At 34.7% G+C, this 19,341-nt stretch overlaps 2 protein-coding genes across 2 annotated transcripts in view; one reads left to right on the plus strand and one right to left on the minus strand.

The window, feature by feature from the left end:
- Positions 1-201: 201 nt before the first annotated feature.
- The window catches only part of LOC128209071 (carnitine O-palmitoyltransferase 1, liver isoform-like), a 36,473-nt gene continuing 17,333 nt past the window's right edge, over positions 202-19,341 (minus strand). The window contains exons 7-18 of the mRNA XM_052912911.1: positions 18,285-18,487; positions 16,472-16,533; positions 16,149-16,247; positions 14,797-14,846; positions 12,842-12,926; positions 12,071-12,180; positions 6,905-6,971; positions 6,588-6,677; positions 5,966-6,036; positions 4,587-4,839; positions 4,019-4,172; positions 202-3,828 (exon numbers count right to left, since the gene is read on the minus strand). Coding sequence (XP_052768871.1) covers positions 3,722-3,828; positions 4,019-4,172; positions 4,587-4,839; positions 5,966-6,036; positions 6,588-6,677; positions 6,905-6,971; positions 12,071-12,180; positions 12,842-12,926; positions 14,797-14,846; positions 16,149-16,247; positions 16,472-16,533; positions 18,285-18,487 — 1,351 coding nt within the window. The 3' untranslated portion in view covers positions 202-3,721. The remainder of the gene's footprint in view (positions 3,829-4,018; positions 4,173-4,586; positions 4,840-5,965; positions 6,037-6,587; positions 6,678-6,904; positions 6,972-12,070; positions 12,181-12,841; positions 12,927-14,796; positions 14,847-16,148; positions 16,248-16,471; positions 16,534-18,284; positions 18,488-19,341) is intronic.
- On the plus strand, positions 8,839-11,311 carry LOC128209072 (uncharacterized). The gene is made up of 2 exons (XM_052912912.1): positions 8,839-9,347; positions 9,582-11,311. Exons 1-2 carry the CDS (start codon positions 9,289-9,291, stop codon positions 10,489-10,491), a joined length of 969 nt encoding a protein of 322 aa, XP_052768872.1. The 5' UTR covers positions 8,839-9,288; the 3' UTR covers positions 10,492-11,311.

Consider the following 19,341-nt stretch of genomic DNA (forward strand, 5'->3'; position numbering starts at 1 on the left):
ACATAAGTAAGGCAAGAGAAAGACAATTTAAAGACAATAAATATAAATGAGATACTCATAAAGAAATAGAAGGACCACAAGAAATAAATGTTTAAAGCGTATATAGGCATCATTGTATGAATGGTAATATTACTATTTATCCCCCTGGTATTAAGGTAAACTAGACCAGCAGATCCCCTCTCATACATAAGTCGAACTTGAGCCATTTCTTGTACATTTATTGTGAAATGAATACATAACAATATAAACTAAGCCATCATGCATATATGACCCAAAATCACATATATACTAAATGATAAATAAAAAGCTCAATCTACAAAAAGCAGCAATACAAAGTATTAAGAAATGCAAGTAAGTTTGCAAACAAGCAGAATTATTCAAACGATGATTTTAATGACAAAGACAGTTCTATATATCGAATATTGGTGTATGAATTTACATCAGGAACACAATTTCAGGAAGTAATCAATGTGATATAAATGTATGATCAAGAAATAAATGTACGTAGATGAAAATAAATACCACAGCCGATATAATTGTTATGCAAATACATGATCATACAAAAGAACAAAACTATTACATGTACATAAACAGATGCATGTGCTGGTTTTATATGAAAACAAAAACAGAAACAAATCTAAACACAGCATACAATACCAAAATGTTCATGTTGAATCAATATTTTTGCTTTCATGAGTCTTATTGTAAACACTTAGCAGGGGACAGTTGTACATGTATTATCAGAACGCTCTCAAATTTCGTTGAAAAACAACAATATATGTGATGCTTTATGCAATGAGCAATTTTTATACCAATATCTTTCTTCGTAACAGATATCTATCCATACGTTTAGTCATTCCAACTAGCTTTACAAATGCTTGAAGAAGACCCTATGCTTTTAATCTATAACTTAGATGGATATTTGGAATGTAACAAAGTGTTACAAAAAGACACATTCTGCCTCACACAGCTGTTGTATTATTGCTCGTTACATAGTGTAACAGATCACGATCTAACTATGCAATTTGCCCGTTTACGCAGCAATAACATTAGATAGGTTTTACCAATGTCTTTGTTCGCACAAAGCATTTAATCTACTTATACCTTCATCAGTCATAAAAGTACATAATGCAAAATAAGACAGATAAGGGGTGGTTTTAAACAGGTCTGTAATAAACACTTATCACAGAAAGTAGATTTACAGCCATTTGAAATGATTTGTATATAAAAGTAATATATTAAAAGAACTTTACATTTGTAAATATATGTTGAGTTTATCACCAATTAAAACAAATATAACAGAAAGAAAACAAAAAACAAATAAGGTTTGTGAATCATTTAAAAAAAACTAAATCCATGACTTTGTGTGGCACATAAAAGAATCTATAACAAAAACATATCTGTAACCACTATCAGACATACTGATTGACTGCAAGCTTTTGCCACAACAAGAACCCTCTTAGTCCATGTTGAAAGCGTTGTGCTATACAATGTAAATTGTTAGTAAAATAACAACAATTTTACCATTTTGAATAAGCTTTGTGAACTCTGCACTCCTTAATACAGGCATTAAAACTAGCTTTTACAAAGGGACTCTCATATTAGCAGTATTTACATGGCTACCTCCATCCTCGGTACGTTGAACAACAAACATGCTCATATCTTTAGACCAGTTTGCACAGCCTTGCTTTCTCATAGCTATGGACTACTTTGCACAGCATTGCCTGCTCATACTTATGGACCAGTTTGTACAACATTGACTGCTCATATTTATGGACCAGTTTGCACAGCCTTGGTTTCTTGTATCTATGGACCAGTTCACACAACATTGCTCATTTTTATTGATCAGTTTGCACAGCAATGCATGCTCATATTTATGGACCAGTTTGCACAGCATTGCCTGCTCATATTTATGGACCAGTTTGCACAATATTGCATGCTTATATTTATGGACCAGTTTGCACAATAAGTGTACATAATGGTGTGAGAGATTCACAGATGAAAATACATCTGCCTCTTAAACTGAAAGCCAGAACAGACTATAATGACTTTAAAGTAAAGAAAGCATTTACAGGGATTCATTTTGCTGCACTTCCCAAGTCCGTCCTGAGGACTCATTATTCCCAAACACGTACATCCTGGAGATGCACTTTTTTCAGTGATATATATGCATATAGCAAAGCTTTGGACTGTTAGGTGTGTGCTCAGGACCCACGGTTGTGAAATATGGAGTCCTGAGCAGATTTAAAAATGAATCACAGCAGCAAACTACATGTGTACATTAATAATAATTAAAATAACGCATCATTAAAACAACACTAAACAATTTCAAGTCATGCAACAAATCACTTGTCAACACATATTTTCATGAGCCATTTGTGCTTAATATCAGGATAAGAATGTTTGCTGGTCATCAACATATAGTGGTAAATCATCAGTCACAAATGATATCTATTTCACTATACATAATTCAACCATCTTATCAATGATGTTTCAATCAATTTTTCGAATGTTTTGTTCATTTTGTTGTAATGAGATATTTTTTTACCAAATAGTTAAGTTGGAAATAAATTAAAGCTGCACTCTCACAGACTGAATGTTTTGACAACTTTTGACAACTATGCTTCAAGCCATTAAACATTAGTTTTCGAACTGAAATATGAAAATCTGGGATCTCATTTGTCAGCAGTCTTTTATCACTAGTTTGCAGAAAAATTGCTTTTTCCAAGACAAAAAATAACAAAGCTGTAAAAACGGTAAATCTGTGAGAGTGCAGCTATAAGGTTTATTTCAAATTGCAAGAAATTATATTTCTGACACTCGCTAAGTATCCGCAGAAATTCTTGACCTTACAATTTTTTGTCGTATAAACATTGATAACATAACAAGGTTTTTTCAATACAGTTATGGTTTTAGCTAATGAGTATATGGAGGATGCTGCACCCTGCCATATTTGGTGCCCTCAAGGAGACTGACATGTGCACCCTTCTGCCTTCTAGAATTGAATGCTTTAAATAATAATTTTTTTCTTTAATTTAGTTATAAAACAATAAAACATTTTCAATGATACTTAATACAAACAAACTTAATATATCTGGCAGTTGAAAATTAAACTACTTCAATTACTCATATTTCACAAACAATTTTTGTCATGATTACAATATTGAAGTTTTTCACATCCTGATGCAGTGTGCCCTTTAAACCCTTAGCACCCTGTCCCTTTTTCTGCAGCACCCTGCCCTTTTTAAAACGAGGCTAAAACATAACAGTAACAGTACTATTAAAATAATGGTGCTTACATTTTCAAACATTTAAAAGTAGACTCTGGACTGTTAAGAGCACTGTAAATAACACCTAAGGTATAAAATATATAAAACATTTAGGAAGTAAGTTTTCAATGGCAAACATGAAATATATGTATATGAAAATCTTGCTGTTAACTCTTTAAAAATAAAGTACAGTTTGATGTAAGATAAACACCATTCTAGATTTCAATTGTTTTAAAAATACATGTTACTCACAGGGATGATTTCAAATATCACTGGTAAAGATTCACATTATCCTGCAAAACATTTTAACAGTCTTTATAGCTGTGTAACTTCACTAAAGGTATATTTAATCTGTAAGCTACATGTGTAATCATCACCACATTGCAATGCCTAATTGTTTAAGCTTACAGAATGTCAAAATAAAAAATATTTCCTTCTTCTACAGCTTGGATTTAGTTAAGCAGATCCCGTATTTCATTCATGGAGTCCATGATGGCGTCGGTCATTTTGTGCGCTGACGTCTCCTCGGAGTACTTGTTTGCGCTCACATGGAAAAGGACTGAAAGTAAATAGTAGTGTAACATGTGATAGTTTTTTGTGCTTAAGGTAAAGAAACTGATGATCAAGCAGTTTCGGTAAAAGCACAAAAATAACTTTCTATGTTTTGTTTAAAATTTCGTTTACTGCGTTAAAAATAAGGAATTTTTGGAATGCTGTATTTCAAAAATAAAATAATCTACTGTACTCACTGAGATCTTCTCCAACAATGATATAGGAGACCCCATAGCCATTTGGATTCACTGCAGCAAAGCCCCCACCTAGACACGACTTCTCCTGCTTCCATATATCCGTGTACTTTGTCGGAGTCTGAGATGTGCTCAATACATCTGGCATGAACATGTACTGAAACACAAAATAACATAAATATATAACACATGAATTTATTTCAATGCCATATTTCATTTTGTATCTATTTAATTTAACGCCAAATTTATTTCTGAAATGAAGTTCAGTATGAGAGTATCAATATAAAGTTATCAATTACAGTCAAAACTCGCTTTGTTGAAGTCATTGATATCTCGGAGATAACAAAAATTTCATATAACTGAAATATAAAATGTGTAACTGAAAAAAAAAAAGTTTTACATAACCGGGACATCAAGATTTGACATAGCAATTTTCGACTGTATAATCAGTCATCTGTTATAAAATTAACAACAAATTCTATAGCCGGATGTTACAAACCATAATAATACTCACTAAACGATTTCTTATAGATAAAGCATCATACTTTAGGGTCAAATTAGTATCTTGTACCTTGTTTTTGAACACACTGGGGAGCTCCATCTGAAGTTCTTTACAGCAGGCAAACAGCCCAAACATGTGACGATCCCACCCGAGCCCTACCACGGCCTCGTTCTTCAGCTTGGTCTGTGCGTTGATGGCCCGTTTCAGTAGCAAGATCTTCTGTTCCCGAGTTGTCCCTTTCATCAGCGACATGGCCTTGCACCAGGCTACTGAAGACTCCGTCACTGGTCGTATTGTTTCAGTACGCCCATCAGCAAACATTCTGCATGAAATATTACATAGTTGATCATGGTTGTTCTCTATATCAAAGGCATATTGTAATCAAGATATACTCTGCTAAATGTTCTGTTAACTTCATGAAATCATTAGATTTTAACAAGTGCACCACGAAGGGAACACCAAATCTGGCAAACTCGCTAATCTGTCGGGGGTTTCCGTGAAAAAAGGGGCAGAACTAGAAAATATTTACAGTCAGGGTTATGGGCCTTATCATACACGTGCATATTGTTTTTTACAACATGTATTCCACATTTTATTTGAATATCTTGAAAGTTTTTAAATTATGGCCATGGTTCTAGTTTTTGCAAAATGCTGATGACACCAAGCCTATCATATTACTTTGACCTTTTTTATTTGAATAACAGACAAGCTAATAAACAAGAGCTGCCACAGGGACAACCCACTCAATTATTCTGCCGCTTTTAAGTTAAATGATTGCAAAGTTTTGGTTTAATATGCATGGGTCACTGTAAAATTAGATTACATGAAAACCTTTACCAAAATTTCTAAGTTGAATAAAAAACAGCCATAATTTGCATAACAAGTATATGCAAAAAGAGTTATTTACTTGATGTATTAGCATGATGGATGGTTAAGAACCCTTGTATAGTATAAAGTTTCAATGCAATATATGAAGTAATTGATGATATATTGACTTCTGTGAGCTTTATACAAAACCTTAACCAGAATTTATAGGTTTAAAATATATCCAGTAATGAGTTATCTAACCTGGTCATTTAAGTAGGTTTGATGGTTAAGTACCATTGTATAAAGTCTGAATGAAATTTCAAGTAGCTACTAAGATATTAACCTATGTGTACTTACATGTAAAAGTTTAAAAGTAGAATATCTAAGTCAAATGATAAAAGGCCATAATTTGTATTATATATGAAAGACAGAGTTATCTAACTTCATAAATTAAGTAGGTTATGAACAAAGTTTGAATTCAATACATGATGTTTTTTGCTGAGATATTGAGTGCTAACATGCAAAACTTAACCAGTGTGTGACGCTTACTCATATGCTTGGGTGAGTAGGTATAGGTCTCCATATTTTTTTGAATAGTTGAGCTAAAATTGTGGTTATTAAGAAAACCATAAGAAATCTACCTCGTGGATGCAGACTCATATGTTTTCACACATTTTCCATTCAGCTTAAAGTATGCCAGTTGAATCGCCATCTGAAAGTTAAACGAATATATTTCATTTACCTTAACACAATCACCTTTAATTAATACATGATCATTTATGTTCTATTGTTTCCGGAGTAATGGACAACCTGGTTTCACTATGTATGAAATAATAACAACACTTGTTTGAATTGAAATAAGGGCATTTATTCTAGAATGCCGGAAGTTTAAAGTTATTTTTCCATATCTGGACAATACATGATCATTTATTTAATACATGGAATGAAAATAATTCAAAGTTTTTGATAAATTAATAAAGATAATTGTAAAGACCATCCACGGAATGTGCAAATAAACTCCTCAGCCATAATAATTGGGGCATTTAAACATTCATAATGTTATATTAATGTGACTTTTTTTTTTGTACAATTGTTCAAATTTACATCTAGAGTTTAACATTTATAATTGCAAGCAATTAGCTGTCAACACCAATACTTTGACAATATGCTGACTTTTTCTAAAAGAGGAGCTGAGTTCTGTCACAAACTTTGAGAGTAATACATGTATTTTCTAGATTCAAAGACACATGTCCAGGAGCTTACCTGTATGTATCCATCAGGACTGAGCCTCTTGGTTTTGATGAAGCCTTTGCCATAATCCGCGAACACACTCTTTGACACAAAACCGTTCGCCTGTGATCAAATCATAACAATGTAAAATATGATGAAACCATCTCTGTCAAATTTAACAAGGTGCATCATTGTACACATAAAGCACAATCTAGATATGGGTACTGTTTTTGCATACATATAAATAATGAAAAATAACAACAACAAAACAGAACACAAACTAATTTGTTTACATGTATCTCTACAGTGAAACATAAACATGCAATATATTAACAGCATGTATCACATACCAGTTTCTTGAAGTGTTCAAGAGATTCAGTGATTTCATTTTCAACATCGCATAGGTCCCATTCAAGTCTGAAAATATACATAGTCTCTTATTACAGTTCACTCCTAACACTTGGTAGATAAATTTTAATGGGTTGATATAAAACAGTAATAAATTTATGACCAAAGCAAGATTATCCCCACACTTCGGGATTCAGACAAAAAATAATGAAATGAATAGTTGACTATTTCAAACACAAATATGGGATTTTTTACCTCACCATTTTAAGTTTGGGGCCATGGCCTTTCTGAATGGGATAAATGTGTAAATTTGACTAGAATTAAGAATCTAAATTTGCCTTGCAATGAACAACAAGAGCTGTCACAGAGACAGCGCGCTCGACTATTCCGCTGCTTTTCGGTGTATGGATTGAAGATTAGATTAGATTTCAATGCAATACATGATGTGCTGAGATATTTGCATAATTGAATCGGAAAATATTTGAGGTGGTACGCAAACTTTAACGTAAATTCTAAGTAGAAAAAGGGGCATAATTTTGTCAAAATGCTTGATAGAGTTACCTCCTCCTGTGTACAGGTTGGGAGCATGATGGTGAACAAGCGTGCTAAGTTTCAAAGCCAGATGTCAATGGACTTTGAAAATATTTAAGGTGGTACGCAAACTTTAAAGTAAATTCTAAGTCGAAAAAGGGGCATAATTTTGTCAAAATGCTTGATAGAGTTAACCCCCTCCTGTGTACAGGTTGGGGGCATGATGGTGAACAAGTGTGCAAAGTTTCAAAGCCATATGTCAATGGACTTTGAAAATATTTGAGGTGGTACGCAAACTTTAACGTAAATTCTAAGTAGAAAAAGAGGCATAATTTTGTCAAAATGCTTGATAGAGTTACCTCCTCCTGTGTACAGGTTGGGGACATGATGGTGAGCAAGTGTGCAAAGTTTCAAAGCCATATGTCAATGGACTTTGAAAATATTTAAGGTGGTAAGCAAACTTTAACATAAGTGGTTACGCCGACGCTCGGGTGACTAGGATAGCTCTCCTTATTCTTCGAATAGTCGAGCTAAAAATGCTTTAAAAAATGGACAAAAACAAATACAATGTGATAAAGTTTGTTTCTTTGTTTCTATGCCAACTCTTCAATACATATATGGTTTGGGTTTATTATTATCATTATTATTATTTTATTCATTTATGTTTTAGAACATACAATTGAGAACTTTTTTTTTTACTTTTGGAAAAAAAATGAATCGGGAATAAGGCTGACTTTGGCCCAAAACTGGTTAGAAAGAACATAGTAAGTTTCTTTTGTAAGATTTGACTGTCCCTGAAACTACCATACCAATAATGAGGGGGCAAAAAAATCTTTACAAATCTAGTTAAGTTTAAAGGCTATGGGGGCATCTTATTACCAATCATACTGTAAAATCAAATTTTCTAATCAATTATTATTGGGTTTAAAGAGAAATATATTGAAACAGGAAAGTTCTGCTGATAATTTTACTTATGCTATGTAAATTAACAAGTTAAATCTTGAATTCTGTTCTGAAACTCACTCAGTATTAAGTATGAAATCATGATCTTATTATATTTTGTTGTACGCTCATTGATACAATGATCCAAATCACCCAAGGATGTCTATCTTAACCACTGATTTGTGTGATGAAATTAATAATATATTTCAAGAAGGTATAGACATCTAGTTTCTTTCAGTTAATATATATTTATATTCATATCTATACTTCTTTGCTCCAATAGTTCAGATCAATGTTGACGTTTATTTCTTTGTGCATGTAGTTGTATGTTAACAAAGGACGGTAAACTGTTAGCATGAAATTGAAGATCATTTAAGTCAGATTATTCAACAAACCTTGGAAGTCGTATATAAAACTGTCTGTATCATTATATAAAACTGACAGGTATCATGTTACCCAAATGTTCTTTCTTGTGATCACAAAAAAGTCATGCAACTTCCTAAATGTGATTGAAGATCTTTCGAATTTTGGAGAACGGAATGGGCGAAAATCTTGATTTATTTTGATATGAATATAGATTATCTAAATACAACTCTGAAGAATTAAACTGGAAATTACAAAGTTTTTAAAATGGAACTGACAGGTGCAAAATCTTTAACACACTCAGTGCTGAATGCCTCCGATGGTTTAATCCATGACTTTGAATGCTCCTTGTGCCTTGAGGACAACTGTTAACACCGAGGCCAAGTTCTTCTGCAGAAACTGCTCTAAAGGCTACTGTGTTACATGTGTTATTCATCATAATAAACTGTTTAAGAAGCATGCAGTGCTTGGTCGCAATGATGTGGACAAGTGAGTGGGGCAAGGAAACGCTCTTGAGACGTGTGACCTTCACCCAACAAAAGTCATCGAAATGGTTTGTGAAGATCACATGGAGCTTTGCTGTAGCATCTGTGTCTCCCTTAACCACAGGTATGTGAATAAATTGAATAAAATATTTCTGTTGTGGATAAAATGTCCACTTACACAACAAAATTTTACCCTAGACAAATGGATTTTCGCATTGAATCAAAACCTTTTGACACCAAAAACAAGAAATATTATTTATACATAATATAAAAGTAAACATGTTATATCAACAATAAAGAAATATAATTTTATAGATATATATTTATATTCATTGCATTGTTTGACTGCATCCAATAGGATGTGCCACAGCATTAGCCTGGTAGAAAACCTGGCAAAGGGCATACATGAGCTGGCTGAATTCAAGCAGCTTCCTGCCAATGTTAGCAAGCTGACATCAAGCCTGAACCAGGTCATACAAGACATGAAGAAAAAACAACAATTACTGAAGACATCTGGGAAGTCCACTCTGAAGGAGATCAAAGCCTTGAGGGATACACTAAACCAGCTGCTAGAAGAGCTCGAGAGGAGGACAGTTGAACAGATGGACAGTGTCCTGGCTGACCTTGATGAGATGATTCAGAAGGACATTGACTCCTGCACAAACATTCATGGGCAACTGAAGGCCTTTCTGGATAATGTCCAGTCACAAGACAAAGGAAGTGAGCCCAGCGTCTATATTGGATACAGAAAATGTCAGGACAAGATGGCAGACGCCAAAAAGCAGCTTCATGAGATGGCCATCAAAGCAGAGATGACTGTGTCCTTCCAGCCTGACAACCATGCTGTAGAAATACTGACGGACATGCTAACACTGGGGAATATCCAGGCAGATACTGCAAAAGACGCTAGAAATCAATCTACTCTGAGTAAAGAGCACTTGGACACTCTGAAAGCTTTTACTGTGAAAACCAAGAAGACATATTCAGTTCAGCAGAAGACAGATGATAAATCCTGTGATATAACTGGTATAACTGAACTACCAGGAGGAGACATTATACTAATAGACTTAAGTAACACTAAAGTTAAGCTGCTGAACAGCCAGTTCCAGGTGATAGGCAGCTGTGAGGTTCCAAAGCATCCACAGGACATATGCCATACCACAGGGAATGAGCTTGCTGTAGCTATAAACTGTAATGAAGTCAAACGACATGCGCTCCAGTTCCTGAGAGTGTTTACAGGCAGCCTGATAATGACCGAAAGGTTTTAGTTGACCATTGCTGTAACTCCATCAGACACCATGAGGGGCAGCTGTATGTGGGCTCTTACACAGCCCTGTACCTCTACACTGAAGCTGGCCAGCTCATCAAAGTGGTATATGAAGACAAATCAGGATACCTTACAGTGAATCATTTTGCTCTAAGTAAAGATTGCAGGAAGATTTATATTCCAGCCTCCAAACGCAATTCATTGGTCACCATTGACAACACAGGCAACATTCTGGACACTCTTAAGGACCCTGGCATTAACTGGCCACAAAGTGTACATGTGAGTGAGGGAGGTCAAGTGTTTGTGTGTTCATCTGGTTCCCACACTGTGGTGCAGGTTACCCATGACGGCGGGCAGAAACTGGCTACACTGGTCAGACAGGGAGATGGAATAAACTGTCCAAAAACAGCCTGGTACAGCACAAACACTGGCAGACTCATTGTGGGCGGAGAATAAGACAATATTCTGGTGGTAGAACTGCAGTAGTGTGATGATTGTTTTTAGTGTATATATTTTATCTTGCAGACATCTGGGTTTTTTTCTTGTTTCAAAAAATCCAACCCTCCTTGTATTATAATGTATACAGAAATACAATTCCTAACTCCTTGTATTATAACATTACAATTTGTGTAATTGCAGTCCAAAATATAATAATATAATAGTGATTTTTAACAATGAAAACGTTTGCATATTGGTGTTGTTTGTTTAGATGTCTCTGCAGATGTAGATGGTGACTTTACTTGTTTACTTGCTTGGCTAAAATATCACATAATCTTCAAAACTGAAACTTCATCTTATAAATACATATGCATATAAAGACATTAAGTTCTTAAATTATTATTTACTGTTATTTGATCCCTGATAATGGGTGAGTTTTGAGAAAATTCCTGTTTACCATTTCTCAATTGTACAACATATTATTTTGAAGTAAATGTAAAAAAATGATAGAAATTTCTTTAAAATTGGCAAATTTCTTAAATTTCATTTACAATTTCACAAGAAGAAAGTGTTTTTCAAATTCTGTTTACCACATAGTTTTTTATGAATTTAATCTTAAACAAAAGTGTCTGAGCAAACACTTACATTAGAAGGGGCAAGTTTTTACAACTGTGTATTGTCTATCAAGATTCTCATTTGAAAATCTTACTTTAAGCTGCATTCTCACAGATTGACAGTATTGGCATTTGTTTTATTTTGGTTTCAAAAACAGCTGATTTTTAATCAATGCCTTCCAGCTAGTCATTTAAGTTAAACCACTATAAAACAGCTTGTCATTGTCCGGAAAACTGGCAAAAACTTCATTTTTCTTGAAGCCTTTGTAACGCTTTTGGCCATAAAACGTAATATTGCCTCATTTCAAGACAAACATAAATAAGTTGTCAAAACTGTCATCTATGAGAGTGCAGCTTTTAGAGTTATGGCAAAGGTAAATATATATGCCATGGCAATGCAGACAACTCAAGACTATTTTCTTTAAAGAAACAGACGAGCTGAAATTGTAAACACTGTTCGTGGCTTTTAAACGATGATATATTTTCATGCTTAAATAAAGTAAAATTGCCTGATATATTTGAACTTACTTGGTTGGTGTCTGTAGTTTCTGCACAATGGCCTCAGGGGCTTTGGGGACACTTCCATCTTCATTGTACTGCTCCTTGGCCAAAATGTATTCCCAGATGCGACCTGGCATCTACAAGAAAACACAATACCATGGGATGATACATTAAACTCAAGTGAAGCTAGGCAAACTTTGATGTAACACACCAATCGTAAAGTCAAAGGTTAACCTATGCAATCATTTTTTCCAGCAGTTTTACAATTTCATGCAAAAAATTACCTGATGATATTGTTGTGCATAAACTACGCTCCTGATTAAAAAGTGTAAACAATATAGGTATATTTTAGATTACAAGTCTTGATGTTATTTTGCTTCTGCTTATGGCTGTTGTTACATCAATCTAGGATGAACAATTTGCGCCTTAGTTGACAATTAACCTTTAATGTATTATCCGGTACATACATGAATGTGATGGACCTGAAAGCTGAAGCGCTGAAACCATTTCACCGACTGGTTTGGGGCTGCTTTAAGCCTCAGATGGGGTAAAGCATCATATCAAGAAGCAATATTAGCTTTTTCAAAGCTCTTTTTAGGGCTCTTTTGCCTCAAATTTGAGGCCAACTGGGGTGCCAACACTAACAACAAATAAAGCAACAACCAGAGCAAATGGTCAACTTTTTTAATCAGTTCAAAAAAGAAAACCCAGGGCGGAAAGTCCCTGGAGTCATAGGATCTGTGAAAATTCCCAATTCTTTTGACAAATCACTTCCCTGTACTTAGCTTAGATACTAACCGTAGCATCACTGCATGCGTGTTCAGCATTCACCCCTATTTTGCCATTGGCGTAGGAAATGTACTGGAGGGCTTTGTCAAAGTATCTGTAAAGTAGAACCCCAAGCGTTTAAGCTGCACTCTCACAGATTTACAGTTTTGACATTTTTTTTTATTTTTTGTCTTGGGATGAGCCTAATTTTCATAAATATCTGCAAACCAGTGATAAAAGACAGTTCGCAGTTTTTCATATTTCCGTTCGAAAATTTATGTTTCATGGCTAAAAGCATTACTATAGGTTTAAGAAAAAAGCATAAAACATCAAATTTTGAAATTAAATATGAAAATCTGCAATCTGATTTTTTGTTAGCAGTCTTATATCACTGGTTTCCATGCATTTTCCCAAAATTTGGCTCGTTCCAATAAAAAAAGTTGTCAAATGTTCAGAAATTCTGTGAGAGTGCAGCTTTAAAGCCTTATCCACAATCTATACTTATAATGTGCAAATTAATATCATGAGTATTGTATTCCAATGTTCGTTCAATTACATGGCTAACATGTATATCATTTTGACACCTGCTCTCTCTTTACAGTGTAGGCCTTTATTGTAACATAACATCTTTTTTGCTAGTAAAAATCTGGAAGCATAAATTTGCATAACTTTCCATTTCTATATTGATTTTTTATTATGTTTCACAATGCCTATTGCTGTTTCTTAAGCTTTCAGTTTCTATGGATAATGTATCAAAGTATAAAAAGGGTTAGAACATATGTTATGTAACTTGGCAGATAACCATATTTCACATAAAAAGGTAAAAAATCCCACCTGTTTCTATTATGGAACGGTGTCCTTGTTTTTTAAAACAGAAACTTAATACTTAATTAAGATCTGCCAGGTTTTTTAGAAAAAAAAGAATGGTTACAGTTTTTAATGAGTTTGGCTTTTTTTGCTAAGATCTTCCCATTCTTGAGGAAAATAAAATGCATTATGTTTCAGATTCACAAAGGATATGGGTAATAAACTGAAAACAAGTGCATTGTATGCAAGGGCAGGTATTCAGAAATTGTCTCAGCTGAGCGAAGGAAAACAAAATAACTTCTTTTCAACCACAGTGACGGAACTAGCCATGCTATGAGTACAGTCTGTCAGTATGCACGGGTAACTGTTTTAGAATTTGTCAATGCTGAGTGAAAACAAAATACAAAATAACTTCTTTTCAACCACAGTGACGGAACTAGCCATGCTATGTGTATTATCTGTCAACATTCACAGGTCTACCATGTTTATTTTGAATGTGCACATGTAATGAATTGAATATATGAGTTATGGGCAACTTTTTTTGTGGCGTTGTGTGTCTTGTTGCAAGTCTGTATGACATAGGTCTTTGTGCTTTTAAACAAGTTCATAGCTAAGTTTTTGCCTGCTAGGTTGTACTTGTAGTTTCTATTGTATTAGTACCTGAGGTCCATTTTAACAGTGGTTGATAATCACACCAAGTCTATGACCATACCTTGTCTGTGACCTTGTGAAACAGACCAGCTTTATCTGGGCAAAGTTTGTTCACATTTACAATTTACAGATAATTAATGAGGTGTTTTTTTTTTCTTTTAACATTTCATTTCATACAACTAAGTGTTTTATCAAGATTTGAAAAAAAATACAGATTTTTGTTTAGATCAGATTACATGCATAGAGGCTCAATATCAATGATAAAAGTGCATATTGTAAACATGATACAAAATTAAAAACTGTCTGATCAGGAAGACACAATTTAGTGCACTGAAACCCTGTAATCTAATATACAACAACAAGTCTGTATAACTTTCCACTTAATATATAGAAAAGTCATGAAAACATTTTACAAAAACATACCTCTGAGTGCAGAATGATAAACGAAGTCAGTTATCTGACAAATATGCAGATATCATATTGAACGAGATTATTTGGCACATATTTATATCATTTATCATGTGTACCTGTTTGTTCCTTGTCCGGTCATGGAGAACATAGCTTCTTCATCCACATCCTAAAACATAAAATATCAGACCCATTTAACAAGAGAACCACTGAAAGATACCCTTGTAGCTTCTGCTTGTCTAGTTTTCCCTCGTGATAAAATCAAGAACTTGGTAAATACAGTTTTTACTGCGGCTTTCATGTAGGATCCTCGGAACCTATCAATGTTTTGTCCTAAACAAAATGTGGCAGACACGCCCGTCTTGGGATTAAAACATACCCAAGAACCATTGTACAATATGGCACATTTTGAAAATTGGAGATATTGAACAGGCAACTGTAAATAAAACAGCAAACCTTGCCAGTCCTGTTTTTAAGACACCAAGTTTGGTGGTAATTGGTTGTATGTTAGCCAAATTTAGAGATCTATATTTTAAGGAAACCGAGGGTCATATCTCTGGAGTGACTTGGACAACTTGGCTGATAAATGAATCTGACAAAGATATTCTGCCAATAAACGTATTGTCTACATTTGGCAATGATCATATAAAAGATTTTAAAGTTATTGATCTAACAAGGGCGATTTTTTTCAAGTGACTCGAGCAATATGGCTGGGTAATGATCTTGTCCTAGTTATTATGCCCATACACATTCTGACCAAATTTGGTGATGATTTAACAAAGGCTTCTAAAGTAATTCATCAGACAAAGCAATTTTACTAATTTCTACATCAAAGGTGATAACTCTCAGGTGACTCTTAGAAGGGATATGGCTGGTTAGCAAAGGTGTCCTTAATATTATACCCCCACAGATTCCGACCAAATTTGGTGATGATTGGACAAAGGTTTTTTAAGTTAATCATCGGACAACATATTTGACAACAAACGCTTGTACGCCGAAGGTTACTATAATAAGTTCTGTTCCACAAATGCGGGTAAACAAATTTGTACAGGTTACATTGAAAGACTTTTGAAAGAATAATATTAACAGACCAAATCCCATCCCCCCAAACTTTAACATTAATTTTCAATATGAGGGATTTAGGCCAAAAGCAAGCCTCAGGGGCTTTAATCTCTGTTGAAGCTGATATATATTCACTTCAAGGTACTTCTTACTTTTTTTTATATGCAAATGTCTAGCATAAAATAACTGAACAAATGTATGAAGGTCTAAAATTTAAAGTTCTTGATCCATCCTGAATTTTATCATCCTGCTTTTTAGCCCCAAATCTGAAGCCTTTGTTTGAAAAATATTCAATATTGCATTCAAAATAAAATTGAACTTATTTTCATGAAAAATATTCCAAATTGCTTTAGTAAAAAAAAAAGTCAGATGTATGACACCACTATACAAATATAAAAGTGACCCTGACCTTTGGCCTTTCCTCATCTAGGAAGATTATAGTCAGGCTGCTGTCAATCACTTCAAGGCTTTCCCTGTTCACATCCTTAGCCACCAACTTCTCCCGAGCCTGAATAAAACATTGTAAGTCATTAGTGAGAAAACTTTCGTACACTTGATGAAATTATAGAGAAACCCTTTCACACTTCAAGAAATTATTGTGATTTTTTATTCAAATATATGAGCATGTCATAAAATATTTCACCTTTTAAAGTTAACAATGTTGTTACCTTTAACAAAGTTAAATCGACCCAATGAATATAGTTTCTAACATGTTATGGGAAGACCAATTACCTTCGCCCAGTAGTCCCTGTTCTGAGCAGTAAACACACCAATTGGACAAGTGTCCTTTGAATCTGAAGAAGAAAAGAAAGTTAGAAGAACAATTTCCTAACTGAACAAGATAACTTCTTTGTTGAATCGTAAGCTGTTTTTCCATACAATATAAATACCTAGGATTGCTGTGAAGGATACTTGTTATAAAAGGCTCAATTTTTAAAGTAAATTTTTAAGTGATCAATGAAATACTAGACATCCAAGTATACATTTTCACACAATTTGGACCCAAAATTATAATTATATTTATAGTAACTATTATTGTTTAACTCTTAACAACAAAATACATTTTGTGTTTCTTCCAATCGTATGCTCTTCAAATGATTTAAACCAACCCAGGAGTTTGAACATTGAAGCAACATAAAGCTGTCACATATGTAACAGCGTTACTGTTTGGAAATATAAAAGGAATATTCACAATTTGTGGCATTTTGTGGCTATTTTCAAATTCTTTTGACCCTGACCCAATTCACAAAATGTTAAAAAAACACATTAAGAGCTGGTGGTTAGCATAAAGGTATCCACTTTTTAGCCAAGAGGTTGGATTCTGGTCTTTTTTGCATGGTCACTTCTTATTGGCGTACATGCCATATTTCTTAGAGTCTTCCCAGGGGTTTTTGGTTTTCATATAACGCAGCAAAGTTGAGCGCAATATCTACATTTATGATATATACATGGGTGAAAGTTGGAAATCTTGAGAATCCTGAAAATTTAGCTGCGGGCCGCCTGGGCCCTGTCGGGTCCAGGGCAAAGCCCTAGTAGGGGCCCAGGGGGGCGAAGCCTGGAAGCTCCTGGGAATTAGTGGTTTTGAGTGCTTGTACAGCACCAAATCCCCCATTTCTCACCATTAGTGTCACAATCAGATAGCCATGCCCATCTCCATTTGTTAGTTTGTTTACTTTTTAAGTCCTTAGTGTTTTACACTGGGGGTAGAAACTTCATTTTCAATATTTTTTGCAACGATCTTTTATCACAAGAATATTGTTGTTGTTTTTTGAAAGAATCACCTAACCGCCAAAAGACCAGCTATTTTATAGGACTACAGCGTACAGCGAGCCAATCAGAATTGCCATATTATATCGTTATTCACCGCTACCTAGGCGTTTAAAAAGCGTCTGCAATGTCTTGATGATCGCGAACATTCCCGATTGGGAGCGATTGGCTTTCCTGTTCGGAACTTATTGGGGGAAACGGTCGAACCAAGCTAGTCTATTTACGACTGTAGCCGAACGCGCTCCGGGCTATCTTCGTAAAAACCCGTAAGCGCGCACCTTGCAATGACGAATCGTTACTAAAAATAAATCACAAAACAGATCGAGTCACTGGAATTTACTTTCGTTTTGGTTTCAACAATTTAAAAGTCGAAGTCAGGGTTGAGGTAGGCCTATACCCCCTACCCCCCTCCGAAATCTCAACGGATTTACACGATTTGGAAAAGTGATCCCTGAGGACATCGAAAATCCGGAACTTCCGGAGCAGTCCGGAAAACTTTCACCCATGTATATAAGAATAAATACAGTAACACACTCTCCTCCATGGAATTTCGCACTCATAATATCATGGATGCTTTCCACTGTCAACCTTGAGGTAGTTTAAAAAAAACAGGGGGATATTGCATGTATGAATTGGATACATCTTTCAATACAAAACAGAGGCGAACATCAATTAAACAAAAATATAATGTTAACATTTTACAATACCAGTACTTGAAACATAGATCAAATATTAATTATAGAAGAAGTATTAACTACATGTACAATAAGAATCTTACCATCAGCCATTTCACAGATCCTCTGCAACTGAGCATGAATTTCCGGGACCGAGACCTGAACTTCTTTCCCATCGCTGTCGGTCTTAAAAACGTCCATGGTGAAGTACACTCCCTTTCGGTAAATGACCACATGTTTCTGATCATTGTACGATACAATTTCATCCATGAACGGCTTCGGTCGTCTGACTGTGCAGTAGGTTTTCCTAAAAGAATGATAAACATGTTGACTATTGAGAGGGTAATTGGTCATCATCATTTTAGCATGGAATCAACTAAACATACTAATAATATCTGTCATGTGTTCCCGTTCCAGATAGAAAAATCAGACCCGACGGCACCTGCGTTGATAGGTAACGAGGCTTGCCGAGTTACCAGCTACGCAGCGTGCCCGAGGGTCGGATTTTTCTATCCGGAACGGACACATATGATAGATATTTTTTCTAGCATACCTTAAATTACATTTTTTGTGAAGAAAGTACATAAGAAAGCGCGTTTTTGTACATTTCAGCAAAAAGTGTGTGCAATGATGTTTACTGACATCATGACGCGCAGTAATTTGTATTCACTGCATACGTCAATAAGTTCCTTCGCTATCACGTCTTTTAACGGTTATTTTGTTTTGTTTTTAAGGAATGTTTTTGAAAATTTAATGTTAATGGAACTCATCTATTGAAATCTCATAACTATGGTTACATTAAGTGTTTAATAAAAGAAATTGAAAGTATTACGTCGCAGCGCCTGACTCATCTGGCATGGGGGGGATGCCAAATGGAGTTTTCCAGCACGGCTGAAATCACCGGAAATGCCTATCCGGTGTGCTAGAAAACAGTTTACAGCTTATTTCTAACAGAGCTAATACACATACATACATAATCAACATATGTTTTAAAAAAAATAGCTAAATACAGTCAAAACTCAATATGTCGAAGTCGTAGGGACCTCGGAAAATACTTCAAGATAATGAAGATTCGATATAAGTATTACTTAACCCTTACAAAATAAAAAAATGGACGTAACCAAAACATTGAGGTAACAGAGTTCAACATAACGAGTTTCA

Source organism: Mya arenaria, chromosome 11 (genome assembly GCF_026914265.1).
Source record: "Mya arenaria isolate MELC-2E11 chromosome 11, ASM2691426v1".
In the NCBI taxonomy this organism is placed as follows: Eukaryota; Metazoa; Mollusca; class Bivalvia; order Myida; family Myidae; genus Mya; species Mya arenaria.

Bases quoted from the DNA above. Each gene is read 5' to 3' on its own strand.
- LOC128209072 (XM_052912912.1), top strand. From the start codon at position 9,289: ATGGTTTGTGAAGATCACATGGAGCTTTGCTGTAGCATCTGTGTCTCC. The intron at 9,348-9,581 runs GTATGTGAATAA...TGCATCCAATAG, and splicing joins TGTGTCTCCCTTAACCACAG to GATGTGCCACAGCATTAGCC.